Source organism: Stomoxys calcitrans, chromosome 3, assembly GCF_963082655.1.
Source record: "Stomoxys calcitrans chromosome 3, idStoCalc2.1, whole genome shotgun sequence".
NCBI lineage: Eukaryota > Metazoa > Arthropoda > Insecta > Diptera > Muscidae > Stomoxys > Stomoxys calcitrans.
Window position 1 is genome coordinate 185196353 of NC_081554.1, and position 21218 is coordinate 185217570.

General features: G+C 41.1%; 1 protein-coding gene across 1 annotated transcript in view; it reads left to right on the forward strand.

Moving 5' to 3' along the window:
* Window positions 1-21218, forward strand: part of LOC106093690 (gamma-aminobutyric acid type B receptor subunit 1) — a 400156-nt gene that overhangs the window by 375220 nt on the left and 3718 nt on the right. The window contains exons 11-15 of the mRNA XM_059366135.1: window positions 2660-2776; window positions 11460-11667; window positions 11745-12001; window positions 12105-12242; window positions 12432-12648. Coding sequence (XP_059222118.1) covers window positions 2660-2776; window positions 11460-11667; window positions 11745-12001; window positions 12105-12242; window positions 12432-12648 — 937 coding nt within the window. The remainder of the gene's footprint in view (window positions 1-2659; window positions 2777-11459; window positions 11668-11744; window positions 12002-12104; window positions 12243-12431; window positions 12649-21218) is intronic.

Here is a 21218-nt window from a genome sequence, read left to right on the forward strand (position 1 = left end):
AACTCATAACAGAACACTGTGTGCAAAATTTCAGCCAAATTGGATGAAGATTAGAATATTAAGGCTTCCAGGGGCTCAATAAGTCAAATCGGGAGACCAGTTTATATGGAAGCTATATCCAAATCTGAACCGATATGGCCCACTTGCAATTCCCAACGACCTACATCAATAGGAAGTATCTGTGCAAAATTTTCAAGCGGCTGTCTTCGCACGCTATCGCGTTCGCACGCTATCGTGATTTCGACAGACAGACGGACGGACGAACGGACGGACGGACGGACGGACATTGCTAGATCGACTCAGAACATCGAGAAGATCAAGAATATATATATTTTTGGGGTCCTAGATCAATATTTCGAGGCGTTACAAACGGAATAACTTCATTAGTATATCACCATCCTATTGTGGTGGGTGTAAAAATCGGCCTGTATGGCCATTTACTATCACAACTTACCTATACTAGTAGGAAGTATTGGTGCAAAATTTCAAGCGACTAGCTGTATTCCTTCGAAGGACGGACAGAGGGATAGACGGGTAGACGGACGGACAGTGTAATTCATGTTTCCATTGCCTAAATCGCTTGCTGGGCTCTTCCTGCCGAGGTTTTTCATAACAACTTTGTAGACAAGGCCCCACAGATATCGGTTAGTCCATAAGGACTATCTCTGATCCTGTCTCAATGCTTCCTACTTGTCTTCCTTACTATTCTGTATGGCATTTGGAAGATTTTACTTTGCCTCTTTATAGTCTTCGTATTTCTTTGCTGCCGATCGATACGGGATAACGGTGAGCACCACTCGAGCTGGAACTTTAGAGCTCCGACTTGCGTAAGGTCCATCGTTATCATAGGCATTTGGAAGATTTGCCTTTTTATAGTCTTCGTATTTCTTTGCTACCGACCGACACGGGATAACGGTGAGCACCACTCGGGCTGGAACTTTAGAGACATGTGTAGGGTCCATCGTTATCACAGGCATTTGGAAGAATTGCCTCTTTATAGTCTTCTTATTTCTTTGCTGCCGATCGACACTGGATAACGGTGAGCACCACACTGGCTGGGACTTCAGAGCTCCGACTTGTGTAGGGTCCATCGTTATTATGGGAGCTTAGCTGAAAGCTACCAGGCGCGTTCACAGGTTGCGGAAAGTGGAAAGCTTCGTATAATGCGGAGTAGCTGTAGTCAGCGATTTCGAGAGACTGACTCTGGTTATTTGCGCCTTCAAATAACCAAAGGCCAACATCAGCGACGGTTCCCTGGTTGAGGGCGGCTGGAAGCTAGCATGAGATCGTGGAGAAAGCGCCTCGCCACATCGACGGATACATATGCAATCTCACAAAACCCATAAGGTTGGGGCGCTGGGCCAGTAACTCGGCTCCGGAAAATTATAAGGTTTACTCTGAAAAACAAAAGAAAAATAAAAAAGGAGTTTAAGGACCATGATCTGCTAATCTGCACCTTGAATGTTCTCACTTCTATAAAAAAAAAGATGCAGTGTACGCACTGGCGGATGTATTGGAAAAGCCAGATATTATCATCGGGAATGACTAGGAACAGTGTCATAACAACACCAAACGGTGACGGACTATACCATAGCTGCCATGACACGGGGCATGAATTTGGCTGTGGATATGTGGTTACCCGGAGACTGAAACACTTTGACTCCAGCGTTAAACCGGGTGATTTTTCAACATCAGGCTTATTTGGGGTCATGCCCCGACGGAAGATAAGGACGAGCAGACCAAGAATATTTTCTACAAGCGCCTAGAGAGATAATACGACGGCTGTCCGGCCATGATATTAACATCATTACGAGAGATTTTAACACGAAGGTAGGGAAGGAAAATATCTTTGGTCCAACAGTCAAAAAATTAGGCCTCCACGAGATAACGTCCGATAAGGGGGTTGAGGCTAATAGATTTCGCGGCGGTCAAAAACATAGTAGCTAGCAGCACCAGATTTCAACATGAACAAGTAAAAGTAAGTTTAAACGGTCCATGGATTCTGCTAAAAATTTATACAAAATAAATTTAGTATCAAACCAGGAAAAATTAAAGCTTCTATGAACCAAACAAGAATGATCGAGAGCTATATCATGTTCTAGATCATATGTGGCACGTTAGCTGAAAGTCATAACAGAACACCGCATGCAAAATGTCAGCCAAATCAGACAAAAATTGGGGTTGTAAGGACTCAAGAAGTCAAATCGGGAGATCGGATAATAAGGGAGCTATATCAGGTTATAAACCCATTTGAACCGTACTTTGCTGGAAGTTGTAGCAGAATACTACATGCAAAATTTCAGCCAGGACGGATAAAAATTGCGGCTTCCAGATTCTCAAGAAGTCAAATCGGGAGATCGGTTTATATGGGAGCTATATCAGTTTATAGACCGATTCGGACCGTTCTTAGCACAGTTATTGACCTCCAATGTCCCCCCCAATATCATACATACACCTTCTGTTAAAGGGACATCTTCGCATCGAATAATTTTATGGAGGTCCATTTCCATCGACCCGCTTTTGAAGTTAAGTTGTAGTAGCAGTCTGAAATCATACTCACTTGAACAGTATTTTGCTATTACAAAAACCTCTTAGCCTATGATGAGTTTTGATTGTTACCTAACTTCTTTTAATATATTTTTTTTTTTCCTTTTTTCAGGTTTGTCAAGCCAGAGCTTGGCTTCTATCCACCGGTTTTACATTAGCTTATGGTGCTATGTTCAGTAAAGTATGGCGAGTACATCGTTTTACCACAAAAGCGAAAAGAGATCCCAAAGTAAGTATTCGGATAAAATGAAAAGCCCAATGCCATGCATGATAAAATCATAAAATTCTCATTGAACCAATTTTTTGTGGGTTTTTTTTTTTTTTGGTAAAATGTAACCAAGAAATTGTTATGCAAATACAAATTTGCCCCGAACATTCCACTAAGGAAAAGGGCACTCTTCTAACATATCAATGAGTGCTGTCCGAGTCAAGTTTTAGCTCAATGATTAAGGACCTGTTTTTTATAGCCCAGTCCGATCGATGTGCCGCAGTGCGACACCTCTTTAGATAGAAGTTTTTACATGCCATAGTACCTCACAAATGTTGCCAGCATTGGGAGGGCAAAACCAACGCAGAAATATATTTTCTGATGTTTTCGCCAGGATTCGAACCCAGCCGTTCAGCGTCATAGACGCACATGCTAACCTCTGCGCTACGGTGGCCTCCGTTCGATTCGGTCAGCCATGCCAAATTTTTTGAGGACATCGCCTACACGTGCCCCTACCCCCAGGCCTGAGATGCTGGGTCGCGAATTATCTGTGTGGTCGCCAGTCATTTGTGGAATTTAGGGAGAAGAAGTTGAAGCAACGTAGAGTGAAACAGGGAGTTCCCCAAGGTGGAGTGATATCTCCGGCACTGTTTAACCTCTACCTATCCTCCATTCCACCCACTGCAGACGGCATAGAGATCGTATCATATGCGGACGATTGTACGATCATGGCATCAGGCCCCCCACCCATTGTTGACAACTGCGATAGGTTGAACGTCTACCTCAACGAACTTGCCTCGCTGCAAGAAATTTGAAGATATCTGCCATCAAATCTTCAGCCACGTTGTTCACGTGTGAGGTCAATACTGAGCTATGAAATGATTCCGACCATCAAGTGTCCCAAAATACTTGGCGTCACATTTGACAGCTCTTATACATTCTTCCGACATACCACAGCAATTTGTGATAAAGTCAAAAGTAGAAACCAGGTCCTCAAGTCACTTGCTGGCAGTACTTGGGGTGCAGACAAAGAAACCATGTCGACCACATACTAAGCAATTGGCCGGTCTGTGATAAGTTATGCCTCGCCAATGTGGTCTCTTCAGCTTTGTGACACACAGTGGAATAATATTCAGGTCTGCCAGAATGCCTCCCTCCGAACTGCAACGGGCTGTCTCCTCAAACAACCTCCAGCAGGAGGCAGAGATCCTACCAGTGCGAAGGCACGTGCTGTCTAAGCAATACCTTTTGGGCTATTATCGCAGAGACCATCACCACCATCCACACAATTTGCGATAAAGTCAAAAGTAGAAACCAGGTCCTCAAGTCACTTGCTGGCAGTACTTGGGGTGCATACAAAGAAACCTTGTTGACCACGTACAAAGCAATTGGCCGGTCTGTGGTAAGTTATTTTTAAGCGCCAGTGTAGTCTTGACAGCTTTGTGCCACGCAGTGGAATAATATTCAGGTCTGTCAGAATGACTCCCTCCGATCTCCTCAGTTCTCATGTGAGCCACCTCCATAAGGAAGCAAAGATCCTACCAGTGCGTAGGCACATGCTGTCTAAGCAATACTTTTGGGGCTATTATCGCAGAGACCATCCAAATCATCATCTTGTTGATAGATATCCACCGACCAGAAGCCTTAAGGTATGTTTACATGATCTAGAGCGTGAGGTTCAGCGCTACGAAAGAGAACCTCGCGATCAAATGGCACATCAAGCAGGTCTAGACAACATTCATGCAGACACGGTAGCAGATGCGGTAAATGGCTACCGGTAAATGGCCTCTCATTGAAGAAATACACCTCCCCCGGCAAACCAGAGTAGTTGTGGCTCAATTACATTTCGGCAGATGCAGCCGCCTCAACTCCTACAGAGCAAGGATTGATGCCGACCTGCAAATGTCTGTCCCGATTGTAACCAGGGACCATACGATACACGTCACCTATTTAACTGCCCAGCCAGATCCACTCGACTCAAACCCAGATCCCTGTGGCCGCACCCCATCTTAGTCGCAGAGTTCCTGGGCCTTGACAATCAACAGAATCAAGCAGACGAAAGATAGAACACAACAAACTGCTACAACAGCAGCATGGGATTGGATAGGTTGAGGGGCGATATTAAATTTGATAATCTTAGTAGAGAAGACCTCTTCCGACCACAGCTCTTGGCCATTTTCATTCGCATTTACATTTTAAATAGACACCTTAAAACGATACTATCGCTTAAAGTTTGTACTGTGTGTTGTAAATTCACGTAATGCATTAATGAGAAGGGACAAAATGTACCTCTCGCCACAACATAATACAAATTAAATGATAATGTCAAAATTTAAATCACCTTTACTTGAAATGCAATCAAAAATTAACTCATTTGGTTAAACATAAAATTATAATGCTGATCAGATGATGTGGATAAGAGTAATGACATCAGGATAATGATATAAAATCAAAGGACATTTTGCAGTTTATTGCCCGCTGCAAGTTGTTTTCCAATATTTTGTTAGAGTTTTTATTTTTTTGTATTAATTATAAAAAAATATTTGTTAACATGACAGTAAACAAGAGCATAATTAACACTATGGCTATGTCGAAGAATGTGTGTGGCAAATTGGAAAATTGTTAATAATACTGTTAATTAAATGAAAATATTTATTGCAACACGCATATACATTGACAAGGCAGAGGTAAATGGTTGTGATGCCAGCTAAAAGTTGTGCATGTGTGAAATGTATTCGAAATTCAAAGAAGTAAATTTCAGTTGAGGATGGGGTGGAGCGTATACGTTATATTAATAAATGCGCAATGAGGTACAACAAGTATACGTCACCTGGTACAGAAGATATTTTTATACCCACCACCATAGGATGGGGGGGTATACTAATTTCGTCATTCTGTTTGTAACTACTCGAAATATTCGTCTGAGACCCCATAAAGTGTATATATTCATGATCGTCGCGACATTTTATGTCGATCTAGCCATGTCCGTCCGTCCGTCTGTCCGTCCGTCTGTCTGTCGAAAGCACGCTAACTTCCGAAGGAGTAAAGCTAGCCGCTTGAAATTTTGCACAAATACTTGTTATTAGTGTAGGTCAGTTGGTATTGTAAACGGGCCATATCGGTCCATGTTTTGATATATTGGGTTGCCCAAAAAGTAATTGCGGATTTTTTAAAAGAAAGTAAATGCATTTTTAATAAAACTTAGAATGATCTTTAACCAAATATACTTTTTTACAATTTTTTCTAAAGCAAACTAAAAGTCACAGCTGATAACTGACAGAAGAAAGAATGCAATTACAGAGTCACAAGTTGTGAAAAAATTTGTCAACGCCGACTATATGAAAAATCCGCAATTACTTTTTGGGCAACCCAATAGCTGCCATATAAACCGATCTTGGGTCTTGACTTCTTGAGCCTCTAGAATGCGCAATTCTTACCCGATTGGAATGAAATTTTGCACGACGTGTTTTACTATGATATCCAATAACTGTGCCAAGTATGGTTCACATCGGTCCATAACCTGATATAGCTGCCATATAAACCGATCTTGGGTCTTGACTTCTTGAGCCTCTAGAGTGCGCAATTCTTATCCGATTGGAATGAAATTTTGCACGACGTGTTTTATTATAATATCCAATAACTGTGCCAAGTGTGGTTCAAATCAGTCTATAACCTGATATAGCTGCCATATAAACCGATCTTGGGTCTTGACTTCTTGAGCCTCTAGAGGGCGCAATTCTCATCCGATTGGAATGAAATTTTGCACGACGTGTTTTGTTATAATATCCAATAACTGTGCCAAGTGTGGTTCAAATCATTCTATAACCTGATATAGCTGCCATATAAACCGATCTTGGGTCTTGACTTCTTGAGCCTCTAGAGGGCGCAATTCTCATCCGATTGGAATGAAATTTTGCACGACGTGTTTTGCTATGATATCCAATAACTGTGCTAAGTATTGTTCACATCGGTCCATAACCTGATATAGCTGCCATATAAACCGATCTTGGGTCTTGACTTCTTGAGCCTCTAGAGGGCGCAATTCTTATCCGATTGGAATGAAATTTTGCACGACGTGTTTTGTTATAATATCCAATAACTGTGCCAAGTGTGGTTCAAATCGGTCTATAACCTGATATAGCTGTCATATAAACCGATCTTGGGTCTTGACTTCTTGAGCCTCTAGAGGGCGCAATTCTTATCCGATTGGAATGAAATTTTGCACGACGTGTTTTGTTATAATATCCAATAACTGTGCCAAGTGTGGTTCAAATCGGTCTATAACCTGATATAGCTGCCATATAAACCGATCTTGGGTCTTGACTTCTTGAGCCTCTAGAGGGCGCAATTCTTATCCGATTGGAATGAAATTTTGCACGACGTGTTTTGCTATGATATCCAACAACTGTGCCAAGTATTGTTTACATCGGTCCATAACCTGATATAGCTGCTATATAAACCGATCTTGGGTCTTGACTTCTTGAGCCTCTAGAGGGCACAATTCTCATCCGATTAGAACGAAATTTTGCACGACGTGTTTTGTTAAAATATCCAATAACTGTGCCAAATGTGGTTCACATCGGTCCATTACCTGGTATAGCTGTCATATAAACCGACCTTGGGTCTTGATTTCCTGACCCTCTAGAGGGCACAATTCTCATCCGATTTGAAAAAAATTTTGTACATAGTGTTTTAGTATCTCTTCTAACAATTGTGCTAAGTATGGTTCAAATCGGTCTATAACCTGCTATAGCTGCCATATAAACCGATCTTGCGTCTTGACTTCTTGAGCCTCTAGAGGGCGCAATTCTCATCCGATTTGACTGAAATTTTGTACATAGTGTTTTAGTATCATTTTTAACAACTGTGCTAAGTATGGTTCGATTCGGTCCATTACCTGGTATAGCTGCCATATAAACCGATCTTGGGTCTTGACTTCTTGAGCCTCTAGAGGGCGCAATTCTTATCCGATTGGAATGAAATTTTGCACCACGTGTTTTGTTATGATATCCAACAACTGTGCCCAGTATTGTTCACATCGGTCCATAACCTGATATAGCTGCCATATCAACCGATCTTGGGTCTTGACTTCTTGAGCCTCTAGAGTGTGCAATTCTTATCCGATTGGAATGAAATTTTGCGCGACGTGTTCTACTATGATATCCAATAATTATGCCAAGTATGGTTCACATCGGTCCATAACCTGATATAGCTGCCATATAAACCGATCTTGGGTCTTGACTTCTTGAGCTTCTAGAGTGCGCAATTCTCATCCGATTTGACTGAAATTTTGTACATAGTGTTTTAGTATCACTTCTAACAACTGTGCTAAGTATGGTTTGATTCGGTCCATTACCTGGTATAGCTGTCATATAAACCGATCTTGGGTCTTGAATTCTTGAGCCTCTAGAGGGCGCTATTCTTATCCGATTGGAATGAAATTTTGCACGACGTGTTTTGCTATGATATCCAACAACTGTGCCAAGTATGGTTCACATCGGTCCATAACCTGATATAGCTGCCATATAAACCGATCTTGGGTCTTGACTTCTTGAGCCTCTAGAGAGCGCAATTCTTATCCGATTTGCCTGAAATTTTGTACGACGGATTCTCTCATGACCATCAACATACGTGTTTAATATGGTCTGAATCGGTCTATAGCCCGATACAGCTCCCATATAAATCAATCTCTCTATTTTACTTTTTGAGCCCCCAAAGGGCGCAATTCTTATTCGAATTGGCTGACATTTTACACAGGTCTCCAACATATAATTTAATTGTGGTCTAAACCGGATCATATCTTGATATCACTCTAATAGCAGAGCAAATCTTTTCCTATATCAATTTTTTGCCTAAGAAGAGATGTCGGGAAAGAAGACGACGAATGCGTTCCATGGTGGAGGGTATATATGATTCGGCCCGGCCGAACTTAGCACGCTTTTACTTGTTATTACTTAATGGTGTTCGTTTAAAGCTTACTTTACTTTACTTTCATTGGCTATGAAAGAATACTTGTTCCACTAGCCCAATGTAGAATTGCGTTCCAAGCGCCTCAATCTTCTGCGCTCATTCTAAAATCTCTGACACAAAGTTTCGAGTTTACCCGGTTTGCGTGTACCATCGTGTTTGCCTTCAAAAGACTTCTTTGCTGGAGCTTCTTCATCCATTCTGACAACATGACCGTTGTATTTTGATGCGTGTAACTATGCTATTGTCGTCATACAGCTCGTGGTTTATACGGCGCCTATATTATCCGTTAACGCAAACTGGTCCATATATATGTTACGAAGAATCTTTCTCTCAAATACTCCAAGCACTGCCTCATCTGCTTTCACAAGTAACCATGCTTCAGAACCATATAACAGCACGGGTAGTATCAGTGTCTTGTATAGTGTAGTCTTCGTCTGTCGAGAGGTGGCCTTGTTTCTAAACTGCTTACTTAGTCCAAAGTAGCATCTGTTAGCCAGTATTATTCTTCGCTTAATCTCAAAACTGGTGTCATTCGTTTCGGTTACAGCGGTGCCGAGGTAAAAAAAGTTACTGAGTGTCTCAAAGTTGTGGTTCCCAACTTTCTCCATTTTCTTTATCTGCTCGGTTGTGCAAGGCTTTTTGGGAGTTGAAACCATCCATTTAGTCTTATCTCCATTTACTGCCAGACCCATTTTCACTGACTCTCTTTCGATTCTTTCAAAGGCTGCAGTTACTGCTTCCGGTGACCGACCTATGATGTCGATGTCGATGTCGTCGTCGGCATAGGCAAGTAGTATGTGTTCTCTAGTGATTAGTGGGCCATATCTATTCACATCTGCATCTCACAGAGATCACACGATAGGCTGTCTCTTTGTCTGAAACCTCGTTTGGTATTAAATGGTTCGGAGAGATTCTTTCCCATTCTTACTGAGGAACGCGTATCAGCAAGTGTCATCCTGCAGAGTCTTATTCAGTTTGCAGGGATACCAAACTCAGACACGGCTTGAAATACCTTTGAACGTAAAGGAGTATCGAAGGCGGCTATGTAGTCAACAAAGAGATGGTAGGTGTTGATTTGTCCTTCTCGTGTCATTTCCAGGATTTGGCGCAGTGTGAATATCTGGTCCAGGTTGTATTTACCAGGTCTAAAGCCGCATTGAAAGGGACTTTCACACCGTACGCTCGAGAGTATCTTGTATGCGATGGGGAGGAGACTTATTCCTCTGTAGTTGGCACATTCCGTCTTGCCTGCTTTCTTGTCTACGGGACATAGTGTGCTGAGGTTCCAATCATCGGGTATGCGTTCTTCTAGCCAGATTGCGCAGATAAGCTGATGCATACGCCTTATCAGCGTGTCACCTCCGGTCTTAAATAGTTCAGCGGGTAACCCGTCGGCTCCTGCTGCCTTGTTGTTCTGTAGTCGGGTCACTGCTACTTGGACCTCATTCTGACTAGGAGGTAAACATTCTATACCATCATCAGGGATTGGTTCTGCGGTATCCTCTCCGCCGCCAACATCTTGCATGCGATGGAGAGGAGACTTATTCCTCTATAGTTGGCACATTCCGTCTTGCCTGCTTTCTTGTGAACGGGACATAGTATGCTGAGGTTCCAATCATCGGGTATGTGTTCCTCTAGCCAGATTGCGCAGATAAGCTGATGCATACGCCTTATCAGCGTGTCACCTCCGGTCTTAAATAGTTCAGCGGGTAACCCGTCGGCTACTGCTGCCTTGTTGTTCTTTAGTCGGGTCACTGCTACTTGGACCTCATTCTGACTAGGAGGTAAACATTCTATACCATCATCAGGGATTGGTTTTGCGGTATCCTCTCCGCCGCCAACATCTTGCATGCGATGGAGAGGAGACTTATTCCTCTATAGTTGGCACATTCCGTCTTGCCTGCTTTCTTGTGAACGGGACATAGTATGCTGAGGTTCCAATCATCGGGTATGTGTTCTTCTAGCCAGATTGCGCAGATAAGCTGATGCATACGCCTTATCAGCGTGTCACCTCCGGTCTTAAATATTTCAGCGGGTAACCCGTCGGCTCCTGCTGCCTTGTTGTTCTTTAGTCGGATCACTGCTAGTTGGATCTCATTCTGACTAGGAGGTAAACATTCTATACCATCATCAGGGATTGGTTTTACGGTATCCTCTTCGCCGCCAAACTTCGGACACCAGCAGTTGGGTAAAATGTTGTATCCATATCCTCAGCATGTAATCTGTGTCAGTTACCAGATTTCCTTCTTTGTCTCTACAGGAGGATGTGCCTGCACCATAGCCATCGGTATGATGTTTAATTCTTTGGTAGAATTTCCGGATTTCATTCTGACTCCTGTACATCTCAATACGCTCACACTCACGTCTTTCCATTTCCTTTTTCTTTCTGCGGAATAGACGTTTCTCCTCTCCCCTTTTCTCCCAATACCTCTCCTTCATCTGGCGCGTTGCTACTGATTGCAGCGATGCTCTATATACCGAATTCTGGGCTTCAGTAGCATCTCAACACTCTTGGTCGTACCATGGGTTTCTTGGAGAAGGCTTCTAGTATCCAACTACGGATTTCGCTGCATTTTCCATGGGATTAGATATACTATACATATATGTTAATATGCTTATCACTGGTTGAAAATGGCAACAATATCAAATTAAAATGTCATCTAAAGTACAGCAATGACAAACATTTGTTTAAAACAATTTCTGAAAACTTCTTATTTTTTCTTTTTTTTTTCAGAAAAAAGTCGAACCCTGGAAACTCTATACCATGGTATCCGGTCTACTATCCGTTGACTTAGTGCTACTGATAGCATGGCAAATATTTGATCCATTGCAAAGGATATTGGAAACATTTCCCCTCGAAGATCCCATATCGACAAGTGATGATATTAAAATACGTCCAGAGTTGGAGCATTGTGAAAGTGAAAAGAACTCCATGTGGTTGGGTAAGCATCTCTCTAGTAGGGAGCTAAATTAATTTTTTTTTTCGGACTTTTGTTCATTTTTTCCCTTTGCTCTGTAGGTCTTGTCTATGGCTATAAGGGACTGATTCTGGTATTTGGCCTTTTTCTGGCCTATGAGACACGTTCCATAAAAGTGAAGCAAATCAACGATTCACGCTATGTGGGCATGAGCATTTACAATGTGGTGGTATTGTGTTTGATCACGGCTCCTGTGGGGATGGTGATTGCATCGCAGCAGGATGCCTCATTTGCCTTTGTGGCATTGGCTGTGATATTTTGCTGTTTTTTGAGCATGTTATTGATATTTGTGCCAAAGGTGAGTGGAATGTACAACAAAGATAGACAGAAATGTGGTTTATCAATGGTTTGAACATTTGATGCTAGTTAACATCCTCTTTTAATTGCATTGTTAATAATAGGTTATTGAAGTCATACGACATCCTAAGGATAAAGCTGAATCGAAATATAATCCCGATTCGGGTATATCGAAAGAAGATGAGGAACGTTATCAGAAATTGGTAACAGAAAATGAAGAATTACAACGACTGATATCACAGGTAAGAACAAAATGGCCTACAAGAAGGCCAGAGGAAGAAAAGTTTAAAATCCAGTAACAAATTTCAATAGGAATAAGTCTTGAATTAGAATACACATTGTGATATTTCCCCCACAGCTCCATTTTTAATTGTCTGAGAAGATTTTGAATAACACTTTCTTCTCTCCTTCTTTTCACTTTATTTCATTAGAAAGAGGAAAAGATCCGCCTGCTACGACAACGTTTAGTTGAGCGTGAAGCTCAAATGAAGTCCGCCGATACAAATGGATGCGGAGGTCCAACCACAACAGGCATCAACAATGGAATGCATCTACCCGCCGCAACAACCGCTGGTACCTCGTTATCGGTACACACCTCGGCAACGTCCTCACATCTAACACCCGCCGCATCACTAGCAATTACACAAGGTAAGTGGATTTTTAAAACCGAAGGTTATAATTCGCTCTAAGATGAAAAATGACAAATGGTAATAAGGTGTCATTCGAAATAGAAGGAGACAGTTAGCCAAGTGACAAAATGATTGCAGAAGTTTTACAAGTTAAAATTTAAATGTATGTGGTAATGGACAGGGAAGGCATGGAAATAAAAATTAAAACAAAACGAAATGAAAGAGAAGAAAAGAAAACAAAAAATAAATAAAAGAAAAGAATTAAAATTAAATATAATCAGGTAAAAAAATCAAATGAAATAAAAAAATACATAAATAAAATGAAATAAAATAACGAAAAGTAAAATAAAATAAAGAAAATATAAAATAAACAAAAAAAAAAGCAAATCAAACCAAAAAATCAAAGAAGAAAAAAGGCATTAAGTTCGGCCAGGCCAAACTTTGGATACCCACCACCACGGGTATATATGTAAACCATCTTTTGTCATAATCCCGTGACAAATGCATAATGTATGCCCCCATAGCAACTTTATCGAAATATGGTCTAATAAGTTCAAGTCATTGTTGCAGATTAAAATATTGGTCTTTTTGGTAGCCATATCCAAATATAGACCTATCTGAAACATATACCACACGGATATAGTAACGCATCTCACTGCTCCAAATTTCGGTGAAATCGGACAATCATGCGCCTTTTATGGGCCCAAAACCTTAAAACTGGAGATCGGTCAATATGGCAGCTATACCCAAATCTGGAACGATCTGGGCCATGATGCTGAAAGTCGTCGAAGAGCCCAACACAACTCTCTGTCTCAAATTTCGGCGAAATCGGACACAAAATGCGCCTTTTAGGGCCCCAAAACCTTAAATCGGGAGATCGATATGGCAGCTATATCCAAATCTGAACCGACCTGTGCAATATTCCAAGAACATGTCGAAGGGCCTAACTTAATTCACTGTCACAAATTTCGGCGAAATCGAATGGGCCCAAGACCTTGAATCGAGAGATCGGTTAATATGGCAGCTTTATCCAAATCTGCGCCGATCCGTGTCTAACTGCAGAAAGATATCGAAGGGCCTAACTTAACTCCTTGTTCCAAATTTCGGCGACATCGGAAAATAAATGCGCCCTTTATGGGCCCAAAACATTGAAACGAAAGATCGGTCTATATGGCAGCTATATCCAAATCTGAACCGATCTATGCCAAATTGAAGACGGATTTCGAAGGGCCTAACACAACTCACTGTCCCAAATTTCGGTGAAATCGGACAATAAATGCGCCTTGTATAGGGCCAAAACCTTAAATCGATAGATCGGTCTATATAGCAGCTATATCCAAATCTGAACCGATCTGGACCAAATTACAGAAGTGTGTTGAGGGGCTTAACTTAACTTACTGTTCCAAATTTCGATGACATCGGACAATGAATGCGCCCTTTATGGCCCCTTGACCTTAAATCAAAAGATCGGTCTATATGGCAGCTATATTCAAATCTGATCCGATCTGAGCCAAATTGACAAAAAATGTCGAAGGGCCAAAAATACCTCATTGTTCCAAATTTTGGCAAAATCGGACAGAAAATGCGCCTTTTGGGGGCCCAAAACCTTAAATCGGGAGATCGGTCTATATGGCAGCTATATCCAAATCTGGACCGATCTATGCCATATTGCAGAAAGATATCGAAGGGCCTAATACAACTCACTGACCCAAATTTTGGCACAATCGGATAATAAATGAGGCTTTTATGGGCCTAAGACCCTAAATTGGCGGATCGGTCTATATGGCAGCTATATCTAAATATAGTCCAATCTGAGGAGAGATCTAAAACTACTCACTGTTTCAAATTTCAGGGAAATCGGATAAAAAATGCAGATTTTATGGGTTCCAGACCCTGCATCGCCAGATAGGTCCATATGGCAGCTATAGCTAAATATAATCCGATCTGTACCATATTTAGCTCCAATGTTGATAGGCCTAAAACTACTCCCTGTTTTAGGTTGCAGCGACATCGGATGAAAAATAAAGCTTTTATGGGCTTCAGACCCTTTTCTGCAGATCAGTCTATATGACAGCTATATCTAAATAACTTCCAATCTGAAATATACTCTGGTCGGATATAAAGAGACCTAAAATTACTCACTGTTTTAAATTTCAGGGAAATCGGATAAAAATTCAGATTTTATGGGTTCCAGACCCTGAATCGCCAGATCGGTCTATAGGGCGGCTATATCTATATATAATCCAATGTTAATAGGCTCCATATTTAGGTCCAATGTTGATAGGCCTAAAACTACTCCCTGTTTTAGGTTTCAGCGAAATCGGATAAAAAATGCAGATTATATTGGTTCCAGTCCCGGAATCGCCAGATCGATCTATATGGCAGCTATATCTATATATAGTCCGATCCAAACCATATTTAGGTTGGATCTCCAGAGGCCTAAAGCCACTCATTGTTTCAATTTTCAGCGAAATCGGGTAATATAAAGCTTTTAGGGGCTTAAGACCCTTGTTCGGGAGATCGGTCATTTCGCAGCTATATCTAAATATAGTCCGATCTGTACCATATTTAGGTTGGCATATTGACAGGGCTAAAACTACTCCCTGTCTTAAGTTTCAGGGAAATCGGATGAAAAATAAAGCTTTTATGGGCTTCAGACCCTTTTCTGCAGATCAGTCTATATGACAGCTATATCTCAATATGGTCCGATCTGATCCGTATTTGGGTCAGATGTCGGGAGGCTCGAAGCAACTCCGATCTGAACCATATTTGGTTAAGATGTCGGGAGGCCTTAAACTACCACTACCTGTTTTAAATTTCAGCGAAATCGGATGAAATATAAAGATTTTATGGGCTTCAGACCCTTTATCGGGAGATCGGTCTATATGACAGCTATATCTAAATATAGTCCGATCAAATCCATGTTTGGTTCTGATGTTTCAAATTTCAGCTAAATCGTATAAAAAAAGCATTTACGGTCCTTAGATCCTTTATCAGCAGATCGGCCGATATAACAGCTATATCCAAATATGGTCCGATTTATCCCGTTCCAAAACTTAACTAGCGCGCATCAAAAAGACTTATCTGTGCCAAATTTCAACTCTATATCTCAATTTTTGAAGGCCCTAAAGTGATTATAACTGACGGACGGACGGACAGACACACGGACAACGTTTAATTGTCTAAAAATTTTACGACGATCCGAAATGTATAGACTTTGTAGGGTCGGAAATTGATGTCTCGATGTGTGTTGGTGGGTATAAAAACCAACTTAAGTAATAAAATTAATTACCGACTTTAAAATTTATATAAATATCAAAACCAAATCAAATATTAAAATATTGAAAAATCATACCAAAATTTTAAATTTCAAAAAAAAAACTCTACCAAAAACTTCATCTCAACAAACGATAAATATGCACCCTAAAAATGTCATTCGATTCACCCAAATGCCCAAGCATCAACCCTAGCCACAGAATCTCATCGCCTTTGACATCGACGTTCATCACCCTCATTATACTCACCTCAACACCCTCAGCCATGATATTCTACATCATTCACATGACTATCATTAACATTTTTTTCTACCAAACCCTATATTATCGCCGGCCCACCCAACCAACACCAATACCACCACCACCACCACCAACAGCAGCAATGGCAGCTGTAGCAGCCATGGCGGGCGTAGAGCCACCCACACCAACCACAACGACCAGTGATGCCACCATACCCTTACTGCTGAAACCCATGCGCAGGCAATCATCTTCTAATTCCATAACATCATCGATATCACCCTCCATGGGTATGACATTGGCGGCGACGACGGCAACATCCTTAACGCCATTGCAGTGCAAACGCGATTCAGCTCTGCAACCACTCATACAACCAGAGGCGGTGTCGGCTGCCTCAGATTACGATAGTGCGATATGCATGGGTGGCGGATGTTCGCAATTAACCGCAACGACAACAACGCGTTCAAGGGCTGCCAGTCAATCATCGGCATTTGAATTCTCCGATAATTATCTGTGAAAAGTGGAGTACTTGGAGTGGAGACCAAAGAAATCAAACACCGGCTCTCTGTATATGAATATATTTGTGGGGCAGGGGATTTGGTTGGAGAGAGAGGGCCATATTTGACTGCTGCTGCTGCTGCTATGGTTTAGCATTCCAAACTCTTGATTTGGTGTTTGGGGCAAACGTAACGGGCATAATAGCCAAAACTGAGAGAAGAAGCATATGAAAGGGTAATCATTTTCCAAATTGTTCTGCAATAATTGGACGCTCACGTTAAATGTCATTTTGAGTTGTTTATGATTTTCTTGTGCAAATTTCTGTGAATCCAATTCGGCTTTAAATGTTTTTTGTCAAAATTGTGTAGTCCTATGAAACTGCTTCTACTCGAAGTTTACGAGTAGGGATTTTTTAGCAGGATTTTAAAGAAAAACACATACAAACATACCTATGTGAAATCCTTTAATGTAAATACATAATCCCAGTGTTTCCCAAACTAATTAAATATATATTTTTTTAATTTTTCCCTCCTTGTTTTAGAAATAATGGCAACTTATGTTGGAATCGGTAAAGCGAATTTTATGTTGCATATATCCTTTAAGTTGTCCGAAATTTGTTTCCTGTAATGCACTGCATATTTTCAAATACTTGTCACAAAGGGGCAAGCACACCAACACTTAAGAAAGCTATGAGCACATGTGCAATTGCAAAATATGTACCAAAGTTCACAGAATCACAGAATTGTAAACCAATTAGTGAATTAAAGTTAAAAAAAAATGGAGAATGGAGACGAAAAGCGAAAGTCTAGGGTAGAAGCAAAGGATACCACAAAAGGATATAAAATACTGATGTATAGGAAAATCGAAGATCTAATATAGTGAAATATTTACGTTTCTACACACATATTTCTGTTAATTAAACTTTTGAGTAATACAGTAATGTCTCACGTAATGAAACTTGACTTCGTATTTTATGTTGATCGCCAGGTTGACCGTGAAAAGTAAAGCTTGTATCAAATTGGTACCAAGAAGACCAATTAAGTTGCCGGGCCGAACTTTAGGTACCCACCACCTCGAGTATACATGTAAACCCCTTTTCGTCACAATCCGGTGAAAATTGGATTACTTAAGCACCCAAATTCGGCACGGACATTGAGTGGTCTAATATATATGTCACTAGAAAAAAATATTGGTCTTTTTGGCAGATATATCCAAATATGAACCGATCTGAACCATATTAAGTTCGGATATCGGGAGGGTCAGAAAAACTCACCATTTCAAATTTCAGCGAAATCGAGTAATCGGTAAAAAGCTTTTATGGGCTTCAGTCCCCTTATCGGCAGATCGGTCTATGTGGCAGCTATATCTAAATATAGTCCGATCACAACCATATAAAGGTCTGATCTTGAGAGGCCCCAACCTACTCACTATTTCAAATTTCAGCGAAATCGGGTAATAAATAAATAATAAGTTCAGTCCCCTTATCGGCAGATTGGTCTATATGGCAGCTATATCTAAATATAGTCCGATCTGAACCGTATTAAGGTCAGACTTTTGGAATCTTAAAATAACGCACTGTTTTAAATTTCAGCGAAATCGGATAAAAAAAAAAGTTTTTATGGTCTTCAGACCCTTTATCGGGAGATCGGTCTATATGGCAGCTATTTCTAAATATAGTCCGATCTGAACCATATTTAGTTCAGATATTGGGAGGCTTAAAATAACCCGCTGTTTCAAATTTCAGCGAAATTGGATAAAAAATAAAGCTTTTATGGGCTTCTGGCCCTTTTCGACAGATCGGTCTATATATAAATAAAGTCTGATCTGAACCATATTTAGGTCAGATGTTGGGAGACTTAAAATAACCCACCGTGTAAGGAAGCGAACGAGGCGCGTTACGAAGTGTCGCGTTGGGAAGCGAACGTATCGTGTTACGATGCGAAAGAGTCGAGTTACGAAGCGAAAGAGTCGCGTATGGAAGCGAACGAGTCGCGTATGGAAGCGAATGGATCACGCTAGGAAGAGTAAGAGTCGCGTAAGGAAGCGAACGAGGTGCGTTACGAAGCGAAAGAGACGCGTAGGGAGACGAACGGATCGCCTTAGGAAACGAACGGGTCGCATAAGTACACGAACGAGTCGCGTAAGTATACGAATGATTCGCGTAGGGAAGCGAACAAATCGCGTTAGGAAGCGAACGAATCGCGTTAGCTGATGAGATCCCAAGGGCTTCGAAGTGAACGACTGAGGACCATGCCATACGTCCAATGGCTGTAGCTGCTTGTGCACCTCCTCCCCATCCTCTGAAAAGTGTGACATTTAATACAGACTGTCAAATGAACCAAGTGAGAAATATATTCCATTTGGCTTGTTAAAAAAAGACATCGAATAACGACATTCAACGTGATCACCTGTGCCAAGATATAAATGCCCATTCCCACTACATTTCGTATACCCTTCATAAAAGTATGGATGAATGTGCACAACCTTCGCTGATAACCACGGCCAGCGTGTGTTCATATCAACAAACATATGTACGAATGGTTGTGTGGTCAGCTCGTGAATAACGATGTGTGTAACGATGTACTGGTAAGTCGAGACCAGCTTATGTTTGTATGAACAAATATATGTTCGGATGACTGTGGCTGGCATATGAGTATTTACGTAAATAACAGTGGTTGGACACTGAGGCACAGTGGATAATGAGATGACAAGTGCACAGGGGCCATGTTACAAGGGAATAAAAAGAATTAATTTTTTTGCAGATTTTACCTTAAGTTGGACCCGATATGTATGTAGGTCGTTGGGGATTGCTAACTGGCCATATCAGTCCATGTTTTGATATAGCTCGTATATAAAACTTTGACATTTTGAGCCCCTGAAAGCCGCGAATTTTTGACTGATTTGGCTGAAAATTTGCATGCATTGTTTTACTATGGTTGCCAAGTACAGTCCAAGTCGGTTAATCACCTGACATAGGCCCTATACAAACCGATTTCCTGATTTTAAACCTTGAGCCCTTGGAAGCAGCAAATGTTTCCCAACTTGGCTAATATTTTGCGGAGTGTGTTTGGTTATAACTTCTTGATCAGCGTAAAAATTTAAGACAATCTAGCCATGTCCGTCCATCTGTCCGTCAGTCTGTTGAAATCACGCTACAGTCTTTAAAAATAGAGATATTGAGCTGAAACTGTGCACAAATTCTTTTTTTTGTCCATAAGCAGGTTATGTTCGAAGATGGGCTATATCGGAATATAGACCGATCCGCCGATTTAGGGTCTTAGGCCCATAAAATCCACATTTATTATCCAGTTTTGCTGAAATTTGGGACTGTGAGTTGTGTTAGACAACTCGTCATCTTTTAGCAATTTGGCCTATATCGGTCCAGATTTGGATATAGCTGGCATATAAACCGATCCTCCGATTAAGGGTCTTAGGCCCATAAAAGGCACATTTACCATCCGATTTTGCTGAAATTTGGGATAGTGAGTTGACTTAGACGCTTCGACTTTCGTTAATTTGGGCTACATCGGTTCAGATTTGGATATAGCTGCCATATGGACCGATCCTCCGATTTAGGGTGCGATATAGACGGATCTCTCGTTTTATGGTCTTTGGCCAATAAAAGGCGCATTTATTGTCCGATTTCGCCGAAATTTGGGACAGTGAGTTGCGTTAGTCTCGTCGACAACTTTCTTCAATTTGGCCCAGATCGGTCCAGATTTGAATATAGCTGCATTATAGACCGATCTCTAGATTGAAGGTTTTGGGGCTGTAAAAGGCGCATTTATTGTCCGATGTCGCCGAAATTTGGGGCAGTGACATTTTTCTGCAACCTGGCCCAAATCGGTCCAGATTTTGATATAGCTGCCATATAGAACGATATCTCGATTTATGGTCTTTTGCCAATAAAAGGCGCATTTATTGTCCGATTTCGCCGAAATTTGGGACAGTGAGTTGAGTTAGTCTCGTCGACAGCTTTCTTCAATTTGGCCCAGATCGGTCCAGATTTGAATATAGCTGAAATATAGACCGATCTGTCGATTGAAGGTTTTGGGACCATAAAAGGCGCATTTATTGTACGATGTCGCCGAAATGTGGGACAGTGAGTTAGGTTAGGCTCTTCGACATTTTTTCTGCAACCTGGCCCAAATCGGTCCAGATTTGGATATAGCTACCATATAGAGCGATATCTCGATTTAAATTCTTGGCCCCAAATGGCATTTATAATCCGATTTCACTGAAATTTGACACAGTGACTTATGTTAGGCTTTTCGACATCCATGTTGTATATGGTTAAGATCGGTTTATTTTTAGATATAGCTACCAAAAAGTGACTTGTACTTATTAGTATTTGATCCAAATCGGAACATATTTCGATATAACTGCTATGGGACATATGGTACGCAATTTTCACTGAATCATGGCGAAAGGTGGTTTACATAGATACCCGAGCTGGGGGGTAACCAAAGATCGGCCTGGCCGAACTTAACGCCTTTTTACTTGTTATAAAATAAAATGGTCATTTGTTAGCCGATTCTCTCGAAATTTGGCAGGAAGGATTTTCTTATAAATTTCGACA